Here is a 26,903-nt window from a genome sequence, read left to right on the forward strand (position 1 = left end):
CCCCATCTAGACTGTGAGCTTGTTGTGGGCAGGGTATGTGTCTGTTGTACTCTCCCAAGTGCTTAGAACAGTGCTTTGCTTCACAGTAAGTGCTCAATAAATACAATTGAATTCATTCATTCAATCGCAGAACACTGTACTAAGCGCTTGGAAAGTACAGTACGGCATGTCACAAAGCACCACTGGCTTATAAAGAAAATCACCAAAAAGTGTGTTGATTCCCCAATCAATCCATAGTATTTCTTGAGCACTGAGTGCTCAACTAAACTAAGTAAACTCTGTTGTCTGTCTCCCCCTTCTAGACTGTGAGCCCGTTGTTGGGTAGGGACCGTCTCTAGATGTTGCAGACTTGTACTTCCCAAGCGCTTAGTACAGTGCTCTGCACACAGTAAACACTCAATAAATGCGACTGAATGAATTGAATGAACTAACTAAACCCTTTTGAGAGTACAGTATAACAAAGGTGGTAGACAAGTTCCCTGCCCACAATGAGCTTACAGTCTAGAGGGCCTATTCAGAGCCTTTCCCACTAACCCCCTTCCCTTTCCCTAGTCCTTCCACGTCATGGAAAGAGCATTACTAGAAAGAACAGGATTGGGAGCCAGGAGACCTGGATTCTAACCCTAACTCCCCTAGCTATACAACCTTGGGCAGGGTGATTAAATCCTTCCAGATTGTAAACTCATTGTGATTAGGGAACATGTCTATCAACTCTTATATTGTACTCTCCCCCAAGCACTTAGTCTGTCCTATGAATCAACACTTTATCACAGCAGGAGAATTGGCATATGCTGATGAAGCTTAGAGCTAAACCATATAGGATTACCCAGAATGGAAAGGTCTAAACTGAAGTGTCAAAATTGATTCACCTGTGCTGGGCAGCAGCGGCATAGGAAAGAGTAAAAAGGGGGGCGATCAAAACATTAATCAAAGACAATGGCAGAGATTCAAAGATTGTCTTTGTCCAGAAACGCTCTGGGCATGTTACTCCCCTCCTCAAAAATCTCCAGTGGCTACCAACCAATCTACGCATCAGGCAGAAACTCCTCACCCTGGGCTTCAAGGCTCTCCATCACCTCGCCCCCTCCTACCTCACCACACTTCTCTCCTTCTACAGCCCACCCCACACCCTCCGCTCCTCTGCTGCTGATCTCCTCACCGTACCTCGTTCTCGCCTGTCCCGCCATCGACCCCTGGCCCAAGTCATCCCCCGGGCCTGGAATGCCCTCCCTCTGCCCATCTGCCAAGCTAGCTCTCTTCCTCCCTTCAAGGCCCTACTGAGAGCTCACCTCCTCCAGGAGGCCTTCCCAGACTGAGCCCCTTCCTTCCTCTCCCCCTCGCCCCCCCTCCATCCCCCCATCTTACCTGCTTCCCTTTCCCACTGCACCTGTATATATGTATATATGTTTGTACATATTTGTTACTCTATTTATTTATTTATTTATTTTACTTGTACATATCTATTCTATTTATTTTATTTTGTTAGTATGTTTGGTTTTGTTCTCTGTCTCCCCCTTCTAGACTGTGAGCCCACTGTTGGGTAGGGACTGTCTCTATATGTTGCCAACTTGTACTTCCCAAGCGCTTAGTACAGTGCTCTGCACACAGTAAGCGCTCAATAAATACGATTGATGTTGATGATGATGATGATGATTCAAATTTTTCCTGTGCGGAAGAAGGCAATGGTAACCACTTCCATATCTTTACCAAGAAAACTCTATGAATACACATTACCAGAATGACTTTATGACAGAAGATGGGATGTTCTGAAGAGGGTGTGTCCATGGAGTCGTTATGGGTCAGAAAAGACTTGATGGCATTTGAAGAAGAAAGAGAAGTGCTTAGTTCAGTGCTCTGCACATAGTAAGCACTCAATCAGTATGTTTGATCAATTGATTGATTGCCTTAACTTCTCTATGCTTCAGTTTTATCTTATGTAAAAATGGGGATACCTGTTCTCCCTTCCCCTTAGACTGGGAACCCCATGTGGGAGGTGGACTGTGTCCCATCTATCATATTGTAGCTACCCAGCTTCATAGCACAGTGCTTGGCACATAGTAAGCACTTAATACCATTATCAATCTGTGGTATTTATTGAGTGCTTCCTGTATACAGAACATTGTATACTAAGTGCTTGGGAGAGTACAATACAAATTATTATTATTAATCATTATTATTTCTAGGGCTGCACCCATTCAGGAAGTTTATATCAGTCACGGGGTTTCTGGACAGCACATTATGCTAAGATAGGAAGCAAGGGCTAAGTAGACATTAGATGCATCTGTGTGCAAGTACATATTTCCTCAAACAGGTGCTAATGAGCTCCATAATTCTTCCCAGAATTTGCCTCAGCTGGGAGTGGAAATTCCTGTAAAATAGCCCTCAGGGTGAAGCCACCTTTAAGTTATCAACAAAAAGATCTCTTTCCCACTTCAGGAAAAGCCACAGGAAGCATAACAATGTAGATTTCAGTGGTCATACAGCAATTCAAATGGGAATCCTTCAGGACTTCAACTCATTCCACAACTACCCTCTTCCATCCCTTACCCCCCACCCCCTCAGTCAGATCCAAAGAATAAATGGAAGAGCATGAGCCTAGGAGTCAGAAGGAGCTGGGTTCTTTCTAATCCCATCTCTGCCACTTTGCTGTGTGACCTTGAGCAAGTCACTTAATTGATCAGTGCCCCAGTTCCCTCAGTTGCAAAAAGGGGATTAGTACTGTGAGCCCATGTGGAACATGGACTGTGTCCAAGATGATTTACTTTGCAGCTACCCCAGCGCTTGGTATAGTGTCTGGCACATAGTAATTGCTTAACAAATACCGTAAAAAAAGGATTTTGAGGGTTTTGGGTCCTCTTAGGTTAAAGCAATGGAATCAAGTTAGAACATGAAACCACACTGGGCAGGTGGGTATGTATCTTCAGAGAATGAGCAACTTCATGTTTGCCTTTTGATTATTAACTCTTGTCCTCAAAGGTTAACTCAGAAGTTTGAGGTTTTTTGATGCCTACAGGTAGAATGGACAATGAATGCTGCAGAAAAAAGCTATCAGTAATAATATTCATCTTATTTTATCTGACGGGTTTCAACATGCCTTGACCTTTATAGCAAGCTAGAACCTGCCCTTTTGGTGGCCCAGGTAACTCTTCCCCACTCTTCTTACACTGTGAGATAGTCTTAACCACAAGTATTTTATAAAAAAGTCTCGGAGACACTTGGAATGGGCAACCTACCCTTAAAACCCACAGGTTCTTAAACCCTCGAAATAAAGCAATTTAAAACCTCCTCTCTCCCCCCTGCTTCCCCTGAAAAACAAAGCAAAACAAAACAAAGAAGTCTTCCCTAATGATTAATCCTTTTCCTCATTGTTATTAGTCTCTGCAAAAGTCGATGAAACAGCCTAACTGGGATCAGAAAGTCAACAACCTAGACCACTTCAACAAAGAAGCTCTTAAAAATACGTCAGGAGGGATAATGTAGGGATTAGCTTTGCATACACAGAATTATGGTATAATAGACATCATCTTTATTTCAGGAAGTATAACATTGAAAAAGATTTGATGCTTTTAAAACCTTATTGTATCAAGGTAGAATCATGCCTTTTCTTTAGTCCAGACAATTTTGGAAATTTTTAATTGTTGCTCTAAGGAACATTTTGAAACAACTTAGCATGACCTAGCGGCTAGAGCATGGTCCTGGGAGTCAGAGGGACCTGGGTTCTAATTCTGGTTCTGCCACTTATCTGCTGTGTGACCTTGTACAAGTCACTTCTCTGGGACTCAGTTACCTCATCTGCAAAGTGGGGATTACGAGTGTGAGCCTCATGTGGGACATGGACTGTGTCCAACCTGATTAACTTGTATTTTAGCTTAGCACTATGTGCCTGGCATATAGTAAACAGTTAACAACTACCATTAAAAAAACTCGAAGCTTATGAATGTGAAATAGAAAAAGTCAGGGATGCTCCCAAATGTTTTCTATTAGTTTTCCCCCTTACAGCCTTGAGACTTCAAACAGTTCTCAATTTTAATAGGAATTATTGCTTGACCTTAGAATAACCCCAAAATACAGACCAACTAAATAAAATAAAACTAAATCAGGAAACAGGAAGGTAACTTGTTTCATAAAAAAAGAAATGTGGAAGTCAAACCAAAGGAAGGGTTGGGAGTAACTTCTTAAATGGTTAAATGTTGGTACCAACTGGGTGGACTTAGATTCCACTGCAGAAGCAATGAGTATGATGTCAGCAGGAGAAATTAGAGGTTAAGGGACGAGCAATTGTAGCACAATTTAGAGGAAGAGAGCCTCAAATTTCAAGGAAGAGTTTGTAGATTTTGTGAATTTAGTTGCCGTAATTCCATTCTGTCATCATGCCAACTTGAGAAGAGTTTCCGGGGCAGAAAGAAGCAACAACAAAACTTGGTTTTCATCCAGAAGGGTGATTTCTTCAGTCCACCAAAGGATTCACGAGTAGAAAAAAATGGCAAGGGTGTCAACTCACAAACCCAAAGTGTTCACTGGCTCCTTTCCAACAAGCATGTTGGATTTCCAGTTTTTTCTCCATCTTCCAAGTAATCCAGCAGATAAGCATACTGGAAGGATTGAATTCATCTATGTAGGAGGCAACATGAAAGGCTGCAGAAAGTTTAAATGTTTTAAACCTGTGATTTTTATTAATCACACTGAGCTGCTTGGCTTTTATAAAAGGCTCAAAGAGAAGGTGGGAAAATAATTTCTCAAGACTCTTTTAGCCAGCAATTTTGTCAATGGCCACATTGTTCCAAAATGCATTTTGTTCTACCTAAAGTGACAATCTCTTGTCTTTACGTGTGTGGGTGTGTGTGTGTGTGGGGGGGGAAAGTCCTTCAAATCATTCTCACTGATAATCTCTTCAACACAATCAACTTCCGCTTATTGCATGCAATCAATAGTCTATATAGTCTCAGATTATTACTTAGATACACTGCTTGGGTTATTATTATTATTAATAATAATGGTCATGGCATTTATTACGTGCTTACTATGTGCAAAGCACTGTTCTAAATGCTGGGGAGGATACAAGGTGATCAGGTTGTCCCACGTGGGGCTCACAGTCTTAATCCCCATTTTTACAGATGAGGTAACAGGCACAGAGAAATTGTGACTTGCCCAGGGTCACGCAGCAGACATGTGGGGGAGCCGGGATTTGAACCCATGACTTCTGACTCCCAAACCCGGGCTCTTTCCACTGAGCTATGCTGCACTAATTCTACATGATAATAATAATGATGGTATTTGTTAAGTGCTTACTATGTGCCAAGCACTGTTCTAAGTGCTGGGGTAGATATAAGGTAATCAGGTTGTCCCACATGGGGCTCACAGTCTTAACCCCCATTTTTCAGATAAGATAACTGAGGCCAGAGAAGTTAAGTGACTTGACCAGAGTCATATAGCAGATAAGTGGTGGAGTCGGGATTAGAACCCATGACCTCTGACTCCCAAGCCAGTGCTCTTTCCACTAAGCCATGCGGCTTCTCAATGATTTTAGACAATTCTGAGGGAGCTAAAAGTATTCACGTCTGTCATTTTTATTTTATCCCCCAAAAGAAATTAAGGTCAAATTAAATAAACTATACATATTTTCAACTCTGTTGGAATAGAATACTTTGAAGAGAGGGAAGATTCCATTTGCTGAAAGAGCTGAGTGAACAGAAGACAGCAGGGGGGAAGTGTCAATGTAGGAGGTGGTTTGAAGAAGGGTTTCGAGGAAGGGGGTGGAGTGGTTTGGAGGTTCTGAGGTGGGAAAGCATTCCAGATTAGGAGCGAGGTGAACCGTGGACCAGAGAGGTGAGAGGGTTGAGAACAAGGGTTGATGGGGAGCTCTGCTTGAGTCAGTCAAAGCATAAATTGGAGGGAGGGAGTGGAGGAAGAGAGCAAGATAAGCAAGAAGGAGCCAGCCCATTGAAAGCCTTTTTGGCATTATTACTTAAGTAATTGTATACTTTAAGGGGTGCCAATATAAACTGATTAAGGCAGGGTTTCTGTGGACATTTACATTGAAGAAAATATTTTCACCTGATACCTGTTACTGTTCCTGTTGCATTGCTTGGTTCTGAGGATCAGCAGTATATATTTGTCTTGTATTTAGTTGCACAGCTGCTTCTTTATAGTTTTTGGTTGTATAAATACTGAATGGCAGGGGAAAAAAATAAAGGAAAAACTCTGTAAACCAGTGGGAAAAATATTGGGCTTTGAAATCATCTAAGGTTAATTTTTTCTTTTAGGATGAGCTTTTCTTAGTTGAAATAATATTTTTAAGTATTTCCAGTCATATAAAAGCCATACTTGGCAAGTAAAGTTCCATCTTTAAATCCTGTGGGTGAAAACATTCCATAAACTAAATGTCCCTATCTAGAGGGGGAGATGCACACATGGAAATGCTCCTGTTGAGATCCCAGAAGGGGAGCAGTGATGACCAAACAGGCAGAACCTTGAACATTCCCAATTGGACGAAGGATAATCCAGAGCAGAGGCAGGCAGGGAAAGTGAGGGGCAGCAGAAATTCTTCAATTGCCTCCTCACAAGTGTAACAAATTCCAAGGAGAGACACTAAAAAAAGATGGGATGGGGTGGTGGGGGAGAAAGTGGAACCAAATTCAAAAAAGACCAGGAATGGGAAAACACAAATGCTAAAACCCCATGAGTGTTTTCATGGCTATTAGCTACTACATGTATTAAAACCTGTAGAATTCCACTCCGTTTGGTCATTTAAGGATTAATGCATTTCAGTCCATATGTAACAAACTTCACTCCCCCAGCTCTACCTGTAGCTTATCAGTCAATCAATGGTATTTATTGAGCAGTTACTATGTGCAGAGCACAGTGTTAAGCTCTTGGGAGAATGCACCACAATAGAGTAGGTAGATGTGAGATTGAAACAGCTTTAATAATTGACAGTATACATTAAGGAGGAAAATATCACTTACCCTCCTTTATGTTTGGAAATGATCACCCATGTGGCACCAACCAGTAGAATAAGAATAACTGTACCCAAAAGACTTCCTATAAAGAGAGTAGCAGAACACAGGATGCAACTGATGATAAATAGTAAATGCTCGCAAGTGTGAGCAATCTGTATGACCATTTTTTTTTAGCAGGCAGTTATGATCAATCAATCAAATCATATTTATTGAGCACTTACTGTGTGCAGAGCACTGTACTAAGTGCTTGGGAAGTACAAGTTGGCAACATATAGAGACAGTCCCTACCCAACAGTGGGCTCACAGTCTAGAAGATCTTTGAACATGATCTTTGAACATGGGGTGGAAAACATATGTCGAGCCTTCCTACCCCATTGATTCCTTAGAGAAATTCCTGATATTTCGACACTGAGATTCGGGCTTTATGTGCAGGTTCCTTCAATTTCAAGTTTGAAGGAACCAAGCATGTGATCAGAGTTTCTGTTGGACATCACCCATTTAAAGGGTGGGGAAGGAGGGACAGGGCAACTGTTCATTCATTCAAACATATTTATTGAGTGCTTACTGTGTGCAAAGCACCGTACTGAGTGCTTGGGAGAGTACAATACAATAACAAATGGACACATTCCTGCCCTCAACGAGCTCACAGTGTGATTTAAACCTCAGTCATGTCCTAGCCATCTACCAGGAACTGGAATCACACATGCCAGAGAGCACGGGTTGATTTGCTTACAATCTGTTAAACGTTTGGGAGCATACCTCTCAGCTGCCTTTGACACTGTGGACCACCCCCTTCTCCTCAACACGTTATCTGACCTTGGCTTCACAGACTCCGTCCTCTCCTGGTTCTCCTCTTATCTCTCCGGTCGTTCCTTCTCAGTCTCTTTTGCAGGCTCCTCCTCCCCCTCCCATCCTCTTACTGTGGGGGTTCCCCAAGGTTCAGTGCTTGGTCCCCTTCTGTTCTCAATATACACTCACTCCCTTGGTGACCTCATTCGCTCCCACGGCTTCAACTATCATCTCTACGCTGATGACACCCAGATCTACATCTCTGCCCCTGCTCTCTCCCCCTCCCTCCAGGCTCGCATCTCCTCCTGCCTTCAGGACATCTCCATCTGGATGTCCGCCCGCCACCTAAAGCTCAACATGTCGAAGACTGAGCTCCTTGTCTTCCCTCCCAAACCTTGTCCTTTCCCTGACTTTCCCATCTCTGTTGACGGCACTACCATCCTTCCCGTCTCACAAGCCCGCAACCTTGGTGTCATCCTCGACTCCGCTCTCTCATTCACCCCTCACATCCAAGCCGTCACCAAAACCTGCCGGTCTCAGCTCCGCAACATTGCCAAGATCCGCCCTTTCCTCTCCATCCAAACCGCTACCCTGCTAATTCAAGCTCTCATCCTATCCCGTCTGGACTACTGCACCAGCCTTCTCTCTGATCTCCCATCCTCGTGTTTCTCTCCACTTCAATCCATACTTCATGCTGCTGCCCGGATTATCTTTGTCCAGAAACGCTCTGGACATATTACTCCCCTCCTCAAAAACCTCCAATGGCTACCGATCAATCTGCGCATCAAGCAGAAACTCCTCACCCTGGGCTTCAAGGCTCTCCATCACCTCGCCCCCTCCTACCTCGCCTCCCTTCTCTCCTTCTACTGCCCAGCCCGCACCCTCCGCTCCTCCACCACTAATCTCCTCACTGTACCTCGCTCTCGCCTGTCCCGCCATCGACCCCCGGCCCACGTCATCCCCCCGGGCCTGGAATGCCCTCCCTCTGCCCATCCGCCAAGCTAGCTCTCTTCCTCCCTTCAAGGCCCTGCTGAGAGCTCACCTCCTCCAGAAGGCCTTCCCAGACTGAGCCCCTTCTTTCCTCTCCCCCTCGTCCCCCTCTCCATCCCCCCGTCTTACCTCCTTCCCTTCCCCACAGCACCTGTATATATGTATATATGGTTGTACATATTTATTACTCTATTTATCTATTTATTTATTTATTTTACTTGTACATTTCTATCCTACTTATTTTATTTTGTTGGTATGTTTGGTTCTGTTCTCTGTCTCCCCCTTTTAGACTGTGAGCCCACTGTTGGGTAGGGACTGTCTCTATGTGATGCCAATTTGTACTTCCCAAGCGCTTAGTACAGTGCTCTGCACATAGTAAGCGCTCAATAAATACGATTGATTGATTGATTGATTGATTGATACCATCAGTTCCAGGCTGTTAGGTCTGATGACTAGATTTCATCATTGAGGAAGTGTAGTCAGTGGCTAGTGGTTTGGTTTCACAGACAAACAAAGGATCACCAGTGTGATTTATGCCTCTGAACAAATTTGGGAGGTCTGAAGCTAGCAATTACTCATCTGGTTACAAATCTGACATTCTGAAGTCACCCTGAAGAGATGACTCCTCCAGAAATTGTCTCTGTCAACTACTTCAACAGGTAGTAGAGTGTCACCCAATGTTGCTTATTGTAACTTATTATTCATAATTTCACTCATTCTATATGTCTGTCTTCACCTGCTTACATTGGGAGCCCCGTGTGGAAGAGAGACTCTGTCCAATCTCAGTAGCTGTATTTACCCCAGTGCTTTGGCACATATGAAATGCTTAATAAATGCTATTATTATTTATTACAGGAAATGCCATCAGTGGCCAGCTGTCATAAAGAAAACTGATTTCACCCTTTTCACCCTCCAGCCCCTTGAAGACATTTCAACAGACCTAGACTACTTACAGGCACTTAGCCAGGAATTTCGATACAGAAAAATGGAAAATGAGAAACCTGGTTGCTAAGTATTCAAGAAATGGAATTCGGTAAAGTCCCTCTATCCCCCTAGGCAAAAATAAATTTAAAGGAAGTACTTACCAATAACAATAGGCCCATTTAAGCCTAAAAGGAAAACAAAAACCCAACAAGATATGTGAATGGCAAGACAATGGTACTTAATGGCAAATCCTACGATAATCAATTGAGGGGGTGGGGGCCCTTGTACCAGGTGTAATGTGACCGTGACCAAAGGGCCTGTTTTAGGTGGATCCAGCCCCACCTTTAGGACCACCCCATGTCCTGAGAGGCTTAACAGGAAACCTCCTCACTTTCAGCAGCAGCAACGGCTGCCAACATCCCTGCCACCTCAGAGCTGCAGTCGGAGTTTTCCCTCACTGTCACACCGATTTCTGGCCCAGTTGGAAGTTCCTCCCCACCACCTAGGTGCCGGCTTTTCACATGGCGAGCAACCACAGTTGCCGCAGATTCATCCATCCACTGAGAAGCAGTGTGGCTTAGTGGGAAAAGCACGGGCTTGGAAGTCAGAGGCTCTGCCACTTAATCGTTGTGTGACCTTGGGCAGGCCACTTAGCTTCTCTGTGCCTCAGTTGTAAAATGGGGATTAAGACTGTAAGCCCCACGTGGGACAACCTGATTACCTTGTATCTACCCCAGCGCTTAGAATGGTGCTTGACACATAGTAAGTGCTTAACAAATGCCATAATTATTATTATCCATTCCCTGTCACCCACCACTCTCTGCCCTCTGTCACTGCTTGCCAAGCCTCCCGGTTTAGGCAGAAATGTCAAAGCTGCGTGGCAGTGGCCAGTGGCAGCCAGGTAGAGTGAGGAGTGGACGGAGGCCACTGGGAGTGGGCAGCAGGAACAGGGGAGGGTAATGCTAAGCAGCAGCCAAAGACCAAGCCAGTTTCCCCTCCACCAGTCCTGCCTTTCTCTCTCTTCTCCCTTTCTGTTCCCCCTTTCCTTCATCCAATTCTCCTCTTCCCCCTCTCCATTCTCTTCTCTCCCTTTCTTCTGGCCACAGAGGCTTTTAATTCTGAGACCTTTAAACCCCACCCCTATCCTCTGAACCAGGCAAAACCTGCAGCTTGAAATGGGCCCTGTAGCAACATTTCCTCCACCTCTTCTGGAACCAGAGCCCAAGCAGAAGCCACCCCCATCCCACTGCAGAACTGGAACATGCAGCAGGGCCCTACACCAAGACCATTCAGAAGTACCCCTGGCCCAGCAGCCCAGGCCCTTCAGACCGCCTACTCGCCTCTACTCTCCACTCCCTCTCTAGACTGTGAGCTGCTTGTGGGCAGGGAGTGTGTCTGTTATATTGTGAGTGGACTCTCCCAAGCACTTAGTACAGTGCTCTACAACCAGTAAGCACTCAGTAAATATGATTACTGCAGAGAATTCTGGGGGTGCCCCGGGCCAGAACATTTGGACCCAGGTTCTGGCCAGGGGACTTACCCCTGACTGCTTTTCCTGAGTCCAGGGGGCAAACCCAGAGCCCACAAGGATGCATAATAATAATAATGATGGTATTTGTTAAGCGCTTACTATGTGCAAAGCACTGTTCTAAGCGTTGGGGGGAATACAAGTTGATCAGGTTGTCCCACGTGGGGCTCACAGTCTTAATCCCCATTTTACAGATGAGGTAACTGAGGCACAGAGAAGTTAAATTTGCCCAAATTCACAGCTGACAAGTGGCAGAGTCGGAATTCGCACCCATGACCTCTGACTCCCAAGCCCGCACTCTTTACACTGAGCCACACTGCTTCTCTATGGATAGAGATAGCCCACCTCCAGCCCTCACAACACAGCCCTAGAATTTCCCAAAGAGCAGCCAGGGACCGCCTCCCCACTCAGTCAGTCAGTCAGTCAATCGTATTTATTGAGCACTTACTGTGTGCAGAGCACTGTAGTAGGTGCTTGGGAGAGGACAATATAACAATAAACAGGCACATTCCCTGCCCGCAAGGAGCTTGCAGTCTAAAAGCCTCACCCCAGGTTTAAAACTGCACCCTTCTGTCCCCACCCGATCCAACGTTTGCTACCATAAACTGCATATTATCAGCAAAACTTGAGCAAAATTAGTCAGTTCCTTTTTTCTGAAGTGTAACCTGCCACCTGTTTATGACATCCCTAAAAGAGAGATTATTTCAGGTAGTAGTCTAGGGCACACAGTTACATAATGGAAAGACATCTTGCCAGTTGAGACCTTCATACCAAATATCTAGAGAGGTCTATGTTGATTATATGCAAAAACTTCGGAGGGGGCCGTTGGTCTGCGAAACTGGCATACGACTGAAATGAGTTTGCTTAAAAGATGTATTTAAAGTTCTTGCAGGCTCTTGGCAGATGTGCGTGCTGTACCCCTTGCTTGTTTGTCCCTCTAGTCAGTCAGACAATCATATTTATTGAATGCTTACTGTGTGCAGAGCACTGTATTAAGTGCTCGAGAGAGTACAGTGTAATAGTAAATGGAAATATTCCCTACCCTAGATAGAAAGCTTATTGTGGATGGGGAACGTGTCTGTTGTAGTGTCCTCTCATACTCCTCCAAGTGTTTAGTACAGTGCTCTGCACAAAGTGCTCAATAAACATGATTGACTGATTGCATGACTGCCCCCAGTAGCCCCATTAATAACTGGGATGAGAGAGCAGCGCTAGTCGATTCCTTCTGCAGGCCCTTGGTACCAAAGACTTTGGGATTCATCCCTCAGTGAGAGGAATCTCTACCGTCCTCCATTCCAAAGGTATTTATGAGCAAGTACCGTATGCAGAGCAAAGTCAAAAGATGGCAGCCAATTCATGGGAAACCCTAAAGCCAATTGTTGCAGCCAGCTAAGCTCATTTGCTCTTGGCTTTACAAGCCCCTGAGGAAGAAGCGGGAACTCCCTAAACAGCAAGAAGCAGTGTGGCCTAGTGGATAGAGCACGGGCTTGGGAGTCAGAAGGACCTGGGTTTTAATCCTGGCTCCACCACATGTCTGTTGAGTCACCTTGGGCAAGTCACTTAACTTCTCTGGGCCTCAGTTCCCTCATTTATAAAGTGGGGATTAAGACTGTGAGTTCTATTCTATCCATGGGAGTCGGAGAAGCTGCCAATTTTGCTGCATACGCCTTTGCCCCGGCCACTTTGGTCACCCCTCTAGGTGCCCTGAGTGTGTTAGTCAGGTAAGCCGCTTTTAAGTGCTGTCTTCCCACCACACCAGCCAGAGACAGGTCGACCAGGGACGGGGCTGTCCAGCCCGGTCTCCTCGCCACCAGAACTTTCCATCAGCCTTTGCTGCAGCTCGAGAAGGGTGAGAAATCATTATCATCATCAGCAGCAGCAGCAGCAGCAGAGACCTTGATCTGCAGAACACTGGCTGGACCGTGGCTGTGGCCATGGCAGTTACTCTATTTATTTATTTATTTTATTTGTACAAATCTATTCTATTTATTTTATTTTGTTAGTATGTTTGGTTCTGTTCTCTGTCTCCCCCTTTTAGACTGTGAGCCCACTGTTGGGTAGGGACTGTCTCTATATGTTGCCAATTTGTACTTCCCAAGCGCTTAGTACAGTGCTCTGCACATAGTAAGCGCTCAATAAATACGATTGATGATGATGTGGGATAAGGACTGTTTCCAACCCGATTAGCTTGTATCTACCACAGTGCTTAGAATAATACTTGGCACCTAGTAGGCATTTAACAAATACCATAGTTACTAAACACAAGGCTGTAATCCCCCTCCCACAAAGGGATTTTAACGCACGGCGGGACTTCTTCGGACTTACGGGATTTACAAGCCGCTATGGGAGGGTCCCATCTCTGATCGCGCTGGCATTGGCTCTGGGGACTGCCCTCCAATGTGTAGCTGGCGTCACACTCTACAGTGATAGTATCTCCATATCTGTAACTCATTTCAAACTCCAGGTCCTTCCTGATTCCAACTGGGACCTCTGGGAGGGTACAGTTCACCTCTGAAATGGAGGGAAGGAGAAGATTGAGTGACATACAATGCAGTACCATCTTTTGGCTTCCCCCACGAAGAGCAAACCCCCACATGAATTGGTTCCCTGATGATGTCACGTGATATAGGACAACTTACATTCCCTCCACAAGCTTGTTTCCCCCTTACCCAGAAGCTAATACTAGTGTCCCCTGGCTAATCGATCAAGCTGTTCGGAGTAAATTCTTGGCCATGAGCAATCCAGAATCTCTCCAGTTCTTCCATTTTCTGGAGGCTGGAGAAGGCCTCCTATTCTCCTCAATCTCCTTTTCTCTCTAAGTTTTCTTTTTCATTTTTTTTTTAACCCTGAAGACCATTAGTATTGCACTCTCACTCTCTCTCTTTCTCTCTCTCTCTTTCTCTCTCTCTCTCTCTCCCTGCCCCCGCTCCCTGTTGAATCCCAGATTTACTGGCATTTTGGTCCCAAGAGGTTGACTGCACACAATGGATGTCTAATAAGTACCCTGGCTTGAGAACTGTACGAATTTTGGGGAGCCTGAGGGCCAGCTCACCCAAGGCCTGGAGGAAAGTGGAGGCTGGTAGAGAGGGCTTGGGGGAAAGAGACTCGGATTTCCTGCCCCATATGAGGCAGAGCCCCTATGTCCTCAGAAGAGAGCTGGGGCCAGCGGGCAGCAGGCTGGGGCCTCCATTCATTTTGGGGGCATTTATGTGTACATCCTATGGACCCCCTTATCAAAGCACTAACTCCTGAAACTACCTTCATTTCCTACAGCAGCAGCAGGGCCTAGTGGAAAGAGCATGGGTCTGGGTGCCAGAGGACCTGGGTTCTAATCCCAGCTCTACCACTGCTCTACCGTGTGACCTTGGACAAGCCACTTCCATTCTCTGCACCAGGGTTTAATTGGGGTCTAATATCTGCTCTCCCTCCTATTTAGATTCTGAGCCCCCCATGGGAGAAGAACTGTGTCCAACCTGATTAACTTGTATCTACCCCAGCGCTTAGAACAGCAATTGACATATAGTAGTACATTTACAAATGCCATTAGTAGTAGTAGTAGTAGTAGTAGTAGTAGTAGTAGTAGTAGTAGTAATAATTTTGGTATTTGTTAAGCGCTTACTATGTGCAAAGCACTGTTCTAAGCATTGGGGGGATACAAGGTGATCAGGTTGTCCCACATGGGGCTCACAGTCTTAATCCCCATTTTACAGATGAGTTAACTGAGGCACAGAGAAGTGAAGTGACTTGCCCAAAGTCACACAGCTGACAAGCGGCGGAGCTGGGATTTGAACCCATGACCTCTGACTCCCAAGCCCGTGCTCTTTCCACTGAGCCAAGCTGCTTCTCTAGTAGTAGTAGCAGTAGTAGTAGTAGTAGTAGTAGTAGTAGTAGTAAGTAGTAGTAGTAATAGTACTGCTACTACTGGCCTGAGAAAAAGAAGTGAAGTACCTTTGCAGTAAGGGTCCGGACTGTCCCATGTTCCTTCAAATGTGCAAGAAATGGTCGTCTTTCCCTCCAAGAAGTAGCCTGGGTCACAGATGTAGGCTACAGACATTCCAGGAAGAAAACGTTCCTTGTTCCAACCAGTGTGCAGTCCGTCGAGGATCTCCGGTGGAGGTGGACAGGCCAAAGCTTAGCATGAGGACACCAAGAAGAAAGGACTTTTAATTATGTGCAAATCAGTCATATTTATCGAGCGCTTACTGTGCGCGGACTACTATACTAAGCGCTTGGAGGAGTACAATGTAACAGAGTTGGTAGACACAACCAAAGCTTTAAGAGAACGAATAGACCCAAAGGTCCACCTGGTATCTTGGGAATGCAAGATGACCTGAAAAACCAGAAGCAGTATGGCCTAGTGGCTAGAGCATGCGTCGGGGAGTCAGAAGGACCCGGGTTCTAATCCCCGCTCCTTCACTTGTCTTCTGGGTCACCTTGGGAAAGTCACTTCACTTCCCTGGTGTCTCAGTTCCCTCATCTGTAAAATAGGCATTAACACTGAGAGCCCCACATGGGACATAAAATGTAAGCAACTTGATTAGCTTGCATAATAATAATGATAACAATGGCATTTATTAAGTGCTTACTATGTGAAAATCACTGTTCTAAGCATCTATTCTTGTATCTATCCCCAGAGCTTAGTATAGTGTCTGGCACATAGTAAGTGCTTAAAAAATACCATTTTAAAAACAAAAGACCGCAGCTGCTGACCACCAGTTCACAACTGATCATGTGGAAGTCTCTTACTGAACACGAAATCTGCAGCATTTTAGAATAGCCTTGTGCACTGCTTACTTATAGCCAAAGAAGACTGTTTAGACTGGGACCCCAGATGGGATTTTCATTCATTCAATTGCATTTATTAAGCGCTTACTGTGTACCGAGCACTGTACTAAGTGCTTGGGAAAGTACAACAATAAACAATGACATTCCCTGCACACAATGAGCTCACAGTCTAGAGGGGATGAGACAGATATCAATACAAATAAATAAAATTACGGGGGCAGGGTGGAAGAGCAAAGGAAGCAAGTCAGAATGATGCAGATGGGAGTGGGAGATGAAGAAAAGTGGGACTTCAGTAACTGCTATCTACCCCAGCATCAAGAACAGTGCTTGACACATGGTAAGCACTTAACAAAAGCCATAATTACTTAATTATTATTATTTATTAAGGATGAAGGAATGCACAGTGAGCAGCAGGCTGTAAGCAGCAGCTCCGTGATATATTTTTTTTTGTTTTTCCCCCACTGCACTTGGATCTGTGCCCCACCTTCAGCCCACAGTACTTATGTATTTATCTATAACTTATTTATTTATATTAACATCTGTCTCCCCCGCTAGACTGTAAGCTCACTGTGGGCAGGGAGCATTTGTACCAACTCTGGTATATTATACTCTCCTGAGTGCTTAGTACTGTACTTGGAATGCAATAAGTGCTCAATAAATATCATTGGTGGATTGATTGAATGATTGTTTAGAGGCCAGACCAATTTGTGGAATTGCTCCAGAGGAGTCACTAGTTGTGAGTGTCACTTAGGAAAACCTGTCACAACTACAAGGGCATTGAGTTGAAACAACTCAATGCACATTACAAATGAGTATTCAGCAGACAGCTGATGACAGAGCAGAGAGTTTAAAAGAGAAAATGAATATAAACTCAACTGTCACATCAGAGTCCAGGTTATTATCTTAGGGGGCACCATGAATTTTGATATAGATTTACTCAGCACACTCATTAGGGAGTAAGACAATAGCCAGGCAGGATGTAGAAAAGCACTGCGGCTTAGTGGAAAGAGCAAAGACCTGGAGGTCAGAAGACCTGGGTTCTAACCCTGATTCTACCACTTGCCTGCTGTGTGACCTTGGGCAAGAAACTTCACTTCTCTGGGCTTCAGTTTCCTTATGTGTAAAATGGGGATTTACTACCCATTTTCCCTTCCATTTAGACTGGGAGCCCAAGGTGGGAGAGGGACTGTGACCAACCTGATTTGTCTTAGATCCACCACAGTGTTTAGTACGGTACTTAGCACAAAGTGATCCCTCGACAAATACCATAAATAGTAAAAGAGAGGACCCTCTTTTAAACATCTCTGATATTTTCTCACTTTAGTCCCTTCCCTGATATGTCCCAGATGGGCTCAGATGCAGAATCAATCAATCAATCAATGGTACTGATTGACTGCACTAAGTGCTTGGGAGATGTCAACATAACCAACTTGGTAATAATAATAATAGCATGTATTAAGTGCTTACTATGTGCAAAGCACTGTTCTAAGTGCTGGGGAGGTTACAAGGTGATCAGGTTGCCCCACTGGGGGCTCACAGTCTTAATCCCCATTTTACAGATGAGGGAACTGAGGCTCAGAGAAGTTAAGTGACTTGCCCAAAGTCACACAGCTGGCAGTTGGTGGAGCAGGGATTTGAACCCATGAACTCTGACCTCTGGCTCCAAAGCCTGTGCTCTTTCCACTGAGCCACGCTGCTTCTCTAGGGTAACCTGCCCCAAACGAGCTCACAGTCTAGAGGGGACACTTCATCCTTCGGTTCTGTACTAAATCCTTCCTCTCTCTGCATCCAAGACCCCAGTGGTAACAATCTTCAGTTTCCTCATTTGCAGAAATGGGGATTCAATACGTGTTCTCCCTCCTACTTAGAATATAAGCTCCATATGAGACAGGGGCTGTGTCCAACCTGATTATCTTGTATCTAACCCAGCACTTAGAATAGTGCTTGACACATAACAAGCACGTAACAAATACCATAAAATAACCAACAAGCCTTACCCTTCCTGATGCAGCGTGGCACCTCAGGAACCCAGGTGCTATTGGCAAGGCACTGAATCAAGCGACTGCCTTTCATGAAGAAGCCAGAATTGCAGGCAAACACCACGGCGTCATTTAGGGTATATCGGAAAGCAGCTCCGGATACTTTGTACCCATTCTGGACCTGAGGGTCTGGGCACTGGGAAGTGGAAAAGGATCGAATGCACTTGGGCGGGGGGGTACTCCAGACCCCATTCTTCTCATCATCGCTAACGCAGCGGATGTGTCTCTCTCCCAGGAGCTGGAATTTCTCCTCCCATCTGCGTCCCCAACCACATTTATAAGATATTTCCGTTCCATAAGGAAAGTTGTCCAAATAGCTGCCAGTGTGCCTCCCATTGGGGATATCTGGTGGTGGCTGACAAAAAATAACTGGAAAAAATGTTGAAGAGAAATATTGGATATTATATGTGAACTTTCCAAGTAAACCTTTGCCTTCATGGGAATTTGAGAGGGAAACTAAGTGGATGTACTCGAACATTCGTATTGATTATCTGTTTTTGAAATCGGCTAAGTCCTGGCTTGTTATTGAAGGAAGGTAGGGAGATTGGCTGATTGAGTCATTTTCTAAAATCCCCACTCTTCCAAAGACTTGCCCCCAAATCCACACTCCAAATCCAACCACCCCCAGGGACTTTCAAAGAGATATATTTCCAGCCTGAAAAGACTGGTAGACAGCAGGTCTTTTAGAATCAACGAGAAACAAGATCCAGCCTGTTGTCCTAGTTGCTTATCCCACTCACCTTTACAAACTGGAAACTCTTTAAACCAGACACCAGTGCCTTCTTCAGACCAGCACTGCCTGTAACTGTATCCGGATAAATGGTACCTAGAAGAGAAAGATGTGTTTACCTCTCAGGTAAAGTGGAATATGCACTGCTGTAGACTGGAATCTTCTCATGGGCAGGGATCACGCCTACGGACTCTACTGTAGTGTACTTCCCTAAGCACCTCGAACAATGCTCTGCACACAATATGGGCTCAATAAATACCATTGATTGACTGTGAAGCAGCATGGCCTAGAGAGCATGGCCCTGGGAGTCAGAAGGATCTGGGTTCTAATCCTGGTTCTGCCAATCATCTTCTAGACTGTGAGCCCACTGTTGGGTAGGGACTATCTCTATATGTTGCCAACTTGTACTTCCCAAGCGCTTAGTACAGTGCTCTGCACACAGTAAGTGCCCAATAAATATGATTGATTGATTGATTGATTGATCAGCTGTGTGATTTGGGGCAAGTCAGTTAACTTCTCTGTGACTCAGTTAACCAATCTGTAAAATGGGGATTAAGACTGTGAGCTCAATGGGGAAAATGGATTGGGTCCAACTTAATTAGCTTGTATTTATCCCATTCGTATTTGTTTATATTTATGTCTGTCTCCCTCCCTCTAGACTGTGAGCTCGTTGTGGCCAGGGAATGTATCTGTTTCTTGTTGTACTCTCCCAAGCATAGTACAGTGCTCTGCATACAGTGAGCGATCAATAAATATGATTAAATGAATGAACATTGCTATTTGCCCCGCAGTTTTGCCCCCTGGATAATAATGATGGCATTTGTTAAGCACTTACTATGTGCAGAGCACTGTTCTAAGCCCTGGGAGGGGGTGGGGGGATACAAGGTGATCAGGTTGTCCCACGTGGGGCTCACAGTCTTAATCCCCATTTTACAGATGAAGTCACTGAGGCTCAGAGAAGTGAAGTGACTTGCCCTAAGTCACACAGCAGACATGTGGCAGAGTCAGCATTCGAACCCATTACCTCTGACTCCAAAGCCCGTGCTCTTCCCACTGAGCTATGCTGCTTCTCTAATTATCTGATCTGATTATTCCCAGGGAGGAAGACAATAAGTGATCTTGGCAGGAAGCTACCGCGGCTCAGTGGAAAGAGCACAGACTTTGGAGTCAGGGGTTCAAATCCCAGCTCTGCCAATTGTCAGCTGTGTGACTTTGGGCAAGTCACTTAACTTCTCTGGGCCTCAGTTACTTCATCTGTAAAATGGGGATTAAGACTGTGAGCCCTCTGTGGGACAACCTGATCACCTTGTAACTTCCCCAGCACTCAGAACAGTGCTTTGCACATAGTGAGTGCTTAATAAATGCCCTCATTATTATTATTATTATTATACAGTGCTCACAGGTCATGAAACAGTGTGGCCTAATGGAAAGAGCATAGGCCTGGGAGGCAGAAGGACCTGGGTTCTAATCACAGCTCCTCCACTTGTCTGCTGTTTGACCTTGGGTAAGTCACTTAACTTCTCTGTTATTCAGTTACCTCATCTGTAAAATGGGGATGAAATCCCAACTGAATGCTTAGTATGGTCCTCTCCATACAGTAAGCACTCAGTAAATTCCACTGATGGTAATACTCCCTACGACTTAGACTGCGTCCACCTGATTAACTTGTATTTATTTATTCCAGGGCTTAGACCATTGCTTGGAGCATTATAAGCCCTTGACAAGTATTATTATTTTTATTATTATTACTGTTATTATCATCATCATCCACATCATCACTATTATAATTATTATCATTATGTAAGGGCATGTTAAGCGCTCACTATGTGCCAGGCATTGTACTAACTGCTGGGGTAGATACAAACTAACCAAGTTGGACACAGTCCATGTGTCATTCATTCATTCATTCATTCAATCATATTTATTGAGTGCTTACTGTGTGCAGAGCACTGTACTAAGCGCTTGGGAAGTACAAGTCGGTAACATATAGAGATGGTCCCTACCCGACAATGGTCTCACAGTCTAGAAGGGGGAGACAGTGTGAAAAGCACTGTACTAAATGCTTGGGGGAGTACAGTACAACAATAAACAGATACACTCCCTGCCCACAATGAGCTTACAGTCTAGAGGGGAAGACAGACATTAATAGAAACAAATAAAATTCAGATATGAACATAAGTGTTGTGAGGCTGGGAGGGGAGGATGAACAAAGGGAGCAAGTCAGGGTGATGCAGAAGGGAGTGGAAGAAGAGGAAAGGGGGCTTAGTCATGGAAGGCCTCTTGGAGAAGATTTGCCTTTAATAGGCTTTGGAGGCAGGTGGGGGGAGAGTAATTGTCTGTCAGATTTGAGGGAGGGTGCTCCAGGCCAGAAGGAGGATGTGGGCGAGGAGCCGTATATAGCTACACTTCTATTTATTATGATGGTATTGACACCTGTCTACTTGTTTTGTTGCCTGTCTCCCCCTTCTAGACTGTGAGCCCATTGTTGGGTAGGGACAGTCTCTATATGTTGCCGATTTGTACTTCCCAAGCACTTAGTACAGTGCTGTGCACACAGTAAGCGCTCAATAAATATGATTGAATGAATGAATGAATGAACGAGCCCGTGGCAAGATAGATGAAATCAAGGTATAGTGAGAAGGTTAGCATTAGAGGAGCAGGGTGTGTGGACTGGGTTGGAGTAATAATAATAATAATAATAATAATAATAATAATAATAATAATAATAATGGTATTTATTAAGCACTTACTATGTGCAAAGCACTGTTCTAAGCGCTGGAGGAGAGTAGCAAGGTGAGGTAGCAGGGGGTAAGGTGACTGAGTGCTTTAAAGCCAATGGTGAGGAGATTGTTTGATGCAGATGTGGATGGGCAACCACTGGGGTTTCAGTGAGTCTCACATGGGGCTCACAGTCTTAATCCCTGTTATATAGATGAGGGAATTGAGGCACAGAGAAGTGAGGTGAATTGCCCAAGGTCACACAGCAGACAAGTGGTGGAGCCGGGAATAGAACCCAGGTCCATTTGACTCCCAGCCCCACGTTCTGTTCTCTAGGCCATGTTGCTTCTCAATTATAGTGAAGAGTAATAAGTTGCAGACTCCCGTCAGATGAGCTCACCCCACACTCACCCCTCTTGACATGTAGAATTAATAGTCCGCACAACATCGGCGCTGGGCGCCTCTGTAAAGACATCTCCAACAAAGTCACACGACGACTCTAAAAGAAGAAACCTGGGATAAATGGCCAGACAGCGAACCGCAGAGCCAAAAGGACACAATGAATGACAGTGGAATGTTAAATACCTTCACACTGTGGGGCGGCAGGACTCCAAATCCCCAAAGGTGTACAGTGGAGAGACTTATTGCCCATTAGCACGAAGCCAGGATCACAACTGTAGTCTACAGAGACCCCAGGGACAACTAGGCCCTCATCCCTGCCTGTGTGCCGCCCATGAAGAATCGCGGGAGGAGGCTGGCATTCTGAAAAGAAAAGTTTCCGAACAAAAGTGATGAGAAAATAAAGTTCTATTTGGACGGTCAGCCTACCTGAACTTTAGGACATCTCCAGGCAAAATGTTTCTCCGGAGAGTTTCAGTTGCTAACATGGGATGGTGTTGGAGTCAGAGGAACTGCGTTCTAAACCCTAGTCTGTCACTTAATTTATCTGTTATTCAGTACTCTCAACTGTAAAATGGGGACAGTTGGGTTCCCTCCTACTTAAACTATGAGCCCCCATGTGGGACAGAGACTGCGATAGACTTGGTTAACTTGTATTTACCCCAGTGCTTGACATACTGTAAGCACTTACCAAATACTATTAAAATAAAAAGAAAATGGGCCGTTCTCTTCCCCATCCCAGTGAATCTGATTTGGGTGATGCTGAAGATGACGTTTCTTGTAATTTCCTTAGTCCTGTGTTTCCCATTGCCAACTAAGTTAGTATTGGCACAATCCTGTCAGTTAGGGACTAGTGTCTAGGGCCTGTCTAAAATGAAGGCTCAACAAGTTTAAAACAAGAGGACTAACAGAATGAGAAACTCAAGTTATCCCACTGTCTATTTCCACTTCTGCCTCAGTTTCCCGGTGGGAAGGTGACCAATAGACTCACACTCACCCTTCTCACAGGTTGGCACAGCTGGACCCCAGGTGTTGTCGGGTTGGCATCGGATACGTTGGCTACCCTTCAAGGTGAAACCAGGATTGCAGCCAATCAGCACGGTGTCGTTGTATGAATAAGAGGCTTCCGGCCAAGACAGCAGTTTCCCATTGGGGATCTGTGGGCTCCCACATCGAACGGTCAGAGTAGAAAGCTCACACAGAGGAGCAAAATTATTCCAGACTCCCGTCCCCTCTCCATCACTGATGCAGCGGATGGTTTTCTCTCCGATGAGCAGGAACGTCACTCCTGTTTCGGGGCCAGGGTCACATTTGTAAGTCACCTCTGTTCCATGAGGATAAACTCCTGAGGGGGTGCCCGAAGGTCTCCCGTTGGGGGTCGTGGGTGGTGGTGGGCAGAAGATTTCTGGAGCAAAACAAGGTGATGAAGGAACAAAGAGCCAATTATAGCAAACCCATATGTATCCCGATCCTCTGTGAAAACCCCAAAGAGGAGTTGGGATAAAGGAGCTTCTGAATCCTTGTGCAAATTCTAAAATAAGTTTGAAATTATGATATGAAATGGTACTATGTCATTCGAGTTCATTTTTTAATCCTGCTACCCTAAAGATTTTTTTCATTCGTTCATTCAATTCTGTTTATTGAGAACTTACTGTGTGCAAAGCACTGTACTAAGCACCTAGGAGAGTATAATATAACAATAAACAGACACATTCTCTTCCCACAGTGAGCTTACAATCTCCATCACTCTCTTCATTTGTGTGGCATTTGAACTGGTAACAGTACAAAGCAAGGTAAACAAAACTATATCTTGATCTGTAGGAAGACAAATATTAAAGAGCAAAATAGAGGAACAAGCCTTCAGAGAGTGAAATGTGGATGGAGGTATTACATGATGGGGAGATAAATGGAGCCAAAGTGTATTTAAAGGACGTGGCGAATCTGTATTTTGTCGCAAAGGAGTCAAACAGTAAATGCCAGAATAATGATGAAGATGAATTATGATGGTGACTTCCAAAAAGTGAATGAGACTATATTAAAGAAATTTGAGAATAGCTTGAAAAGGAGAAATTGTCAATGTTAGTTGGAAAAGAGGAAAGACTGGCAGGTGGGCTTTTCCCAGGAAAAACAGGTGAAGGGACAGAAAGATGGTCTGAGAGAAGCAGCGTGGCTCAGTGGAAAGAGTACGGGCTTTGGAGTCAGAGGTCATGGATTCAAATCCTGGATCCGCCACTTGTCAGCCGTGTGACTTTGGCTAAGTCACTTAACTTCTCCAGGCCTCAGTTACCTCATCTGTAAAATGGAGATTAAGACTGTGAGCCCCACATGGGACAACCTAATCACCTTGTAACCTCCCCAGTGCTTAGAACAGTGCTTTGCACATAGTAAGAGCTTAATAAATGCCATTAAAAAAAAGTGGGTGGGATTGTCCAGTTTCCGCATTGGTTATCCTTGGATAACCATGGGCCATCTCTGTTGGTCTGTACTGGGCTGCAAGTGATTCAGAGTTGGAGGTAGGCAAGACTTTCCAGAACTGATGCAAGAGATGCAGAGTGCGACAGCATCAAGGATACTCACGTTCACAGAGCGGGACCTCATGGGACCAGACGGCGCTCCCTGCTTGAACCACACACTCACTAGAGGGCTCACCAATTAAGTGGTACCTATAGACAGAGGGGTTTGTCCTCGGTGACCTCCCCCTGCTCCCCTCTGAGACCCACATGTTCCCACAGGGGCAGTAGCCTCTCCAGTTCCCAACACAGATAATTGCAGAACGACATACAATGAGCACAGTCAGAACCAGCTGCCCTCTTTCCCTGGGCATATAAGGATGGCCCCAATCAAGCCCTCACAGCTTCCCTGAAAGGGAGCAGGCTATGAGGTTACTTAGAACATTCGTTGAACGGGGCCCCATCGTTCTCGGAGCAAAGGGATCGATCTCGGGTCCCCTTTCAGTCTGTGTTATCCTTCACTCACCCCTTATCACAAGCAAAGGTAACGGTCTCTCCGACCTGGAGACTTGGTGGCCTTTTCACCTGGCCATTAGGCAGTTCTGCTAGACCTTCACAAGATGCCTCTATGGGAAGAACAAGTTGGGGGGAGAGAGAGAGTTGTACTCAGGGTTTCCTCAGAGGCCAGAGCACACGATTAGGCCCGCAACCGCAAGCACCTGTGCACTGTGGGGCAGCAGGACTCCAGATTCCCTGGGATGAGCAGCGGATGGACCCATTTCCCACAAGCAAGTATCCAGGATCACAGCTGTAGTCTACTGACACCCCGGGGGCAAAGCTGCCCATCGCCCTGCCAGTGTGCCGCCCGTGGGGGATGCTTGGAGGCGGCTGACAATCTGCGGAAAAAGCGTCCCATGGAAACCAGACAGGAGGACCCTGAAATTCTAGCTAGAAAGAACCTGGAATTCTCTTTTCCAGGGGAAGAAGATGGCTATCCACAAAGTCAAGGATGGATTCTGCTGCTTCCTGCTCAAATCACGCTTCTCCAAAGCCAGGAATTTTAAACAGCTCTTCTTCCGCTGAAGAAGAGATATTCTTCAGAGCTTCTGGGTAATCTGGCACTTTCAATGGTGGGATACAACATACTTCAATATGATGGGTGGGGTCCTCCTGAGATCATCTATCCAATCCCTCAGTCTCCTGGTTCTAGTCTTACCCAAACATGTGGGGTCCTTCAAAGATCTCCATAAAAGGAGATTTCATGCACTCCATCTCAAAGACTAACCTTTTTGATAAGCTGGAAATATTTCATTTGGCTTATTAAAAGACCAATAGCAGAAAAGTCAACCATCTAGTTTCCCTCCCCTCAATCTCACTGGGCTCCGAGACCAATGGCTGAGATGTCTGCTTCCTCCCCCACCACTCACCCTTTTCACAGGTTGGCACCGTGGGACCCCAACTGTTATCGGGTTGGCAGCGGATCTGCCCGATGCCTTTTAACGTGAAACCTGATTCACAGATGATCTTCACCGTCTCATTGTAGGAATAAATGTGTTTCCAACCGTCTTCTGGGTAGCCATTGGGGACCTGGGGTCTCTGGCAGTGGACAGCAGTGGCGGACAGCTCACACCGAGGGGCAGTTCCGTTCCAGACTCCCATCCCCTCTCCAGCCCTGATGCAGCGGATGGTTCCCTCTCCGATGAGCCGGAATGTCACTCCTCTCTCGGGGCTGCGGTCACATTCGTAAATGACTTCCGTTCCATGAGGAAAATCTCCGGAATGACTGCCCAAGTGTCTCCCGTTGGTGATGGCAGGGGGTGCAGGGCAGAGGATCTCTAGAGAGAAGACAGAAACTGACCACTTGACGTTGGGATGATCCAGGCAATCCCTGAGCCAACTCACCTGTAGTGAAGACTCAGATGCATCGCATGTGTGGCCGTAACTTATGACTGTTAAGGAGAGGATGAGCAGATGGATCCCATGGAATTGAGGAAGGTTCCATGGAAGAAGTTGAAGTTTACAAGTAGGAAAAAAGGATTGAAAAGGGGAGACCTCAATGAAAGGTAAAGTATTCCTGAAGGGGGACGCAACATTAAGATAACTTCCGTCACTGAGATATGGAAAATGATTGAAGAAAATGGTGATGAATTTACCAGGGTAAGACTGGTGAGAGAGCAGGAGTCAAAAGAGGATGGTGAAAATGAACAAGGCTGAGGTTTTCATTTTTTCTCAGTGAATGACCACGAGTCATCTTTGTGGGTCTGCAACAGGTTGCAACTGATGGACATTCGGAGCCTCGAAGCCTTTTCAGAGCTAAAGAAAAAGTTCTCAAGAGACAAGATCATACTCACGTTCACAGACCGGGACCTCATGGGACCAGACGGCGCTCCCCGCACGAACCACACACTCACTAGAGGGCTCACCGATTAAGTGGTACCTACGGACAGAGGGGGTTGTCCTCGGTGACCTCCCCCTGCTCCCCTCTGAGATCCACACTGCTGGTGTTCCCAGAGGGGCAGTAGCCACTCCAGTCCCCAGCATAGAAAATCACAGAATGACACACAACAAGCACAGCCAGGACCAGCTGCTCTG

At 45.4% G+C, this 26,903-nt stretch overlaps 1 protein-coding gene across 1 annotated transcript in view; it reads right to left on the reverse strand.

The window, feature by feature from the left end:
• Positions 1-3,899: 3,899 nt before the first annotated feature.
• Positions 3,900-26,903, reverse strand: part of CR2 (complement C3d receptor 2) — a 65,560-nt gene continuing 42,556 nt past the window's right edge. The window contains exons 24-39 of the mRNA XM_038748859.1: positions 26,663-26,748; positions 25,739-26,146; positions 25,031-25,207; positions 24,838-24,937; positions 24,439-24,524; positions 22,859-23,266; positions 22,048-22,224; positions 21,874-21,961; positions 18,755-18,840; positions 17,973-18,383; positions 15,139-15,321; positions 13,516-13,701; positions 9,824-9,847; positions 6,966-7,041; positions 6,062-6,167; positions 3,900-4,611 (exon numbers count right to left, since the gene is read on the reverse strand). Of these exons, the coding sequence (XP_038604787.1) occupies positions 6,065-6,167; positions 6,966-7,041; positions 9,824-9,847; positions 13,516-13,701; positions 15,139-15,321; positions 17,973-18,383; positions 18,755-18,840; positions 21,874-21,961; positions 22,048-22,224; positions 22,859-23,266; positions 24,439-24,524; positions 24,838-24,937; positions 25,031-25,207; positions 25,739-26,146; positions 26,663-26,748 (2,599 nt within the window). The 3' untranslated portion in view covers positions 3,900-4,611; positions 6,062-6,064. The remainder of the gene's footprint in view (positions 4,612-6,061; positions 6,168-6,965; positions 7,042-9,823; positions 9,848-13,515; positions 13,702-15,138; positions 15,322-17,972; positions 18,384-18,754; positions 18,841-21,873; positions 21,962-22,047; positions 22,225-22,858; positions 23,267-24,438; positions 24,525-24,837; positions 24,938-25,030; positions 25,208-25,738; positions 26,147-26,662; positions 26,749-26,903) is intronic.

Source organism: Tachyglossus aculeatus, chromosome 7 (assembly GCF_015852505.1).
Source record: "Tachyglossus aculeatus isolate mTacAcu1 chromosome 7, mTacAcu1.pri, whole genome shotgun sequence".
NCBI classification, from domain to species: domain Eukaryota; kingdom Metazoa; phylum Chordata; class Mammalia; order Monotremata; family Tachyglossidae; genus Tachyglossus; species Tachyglossus aculeatus.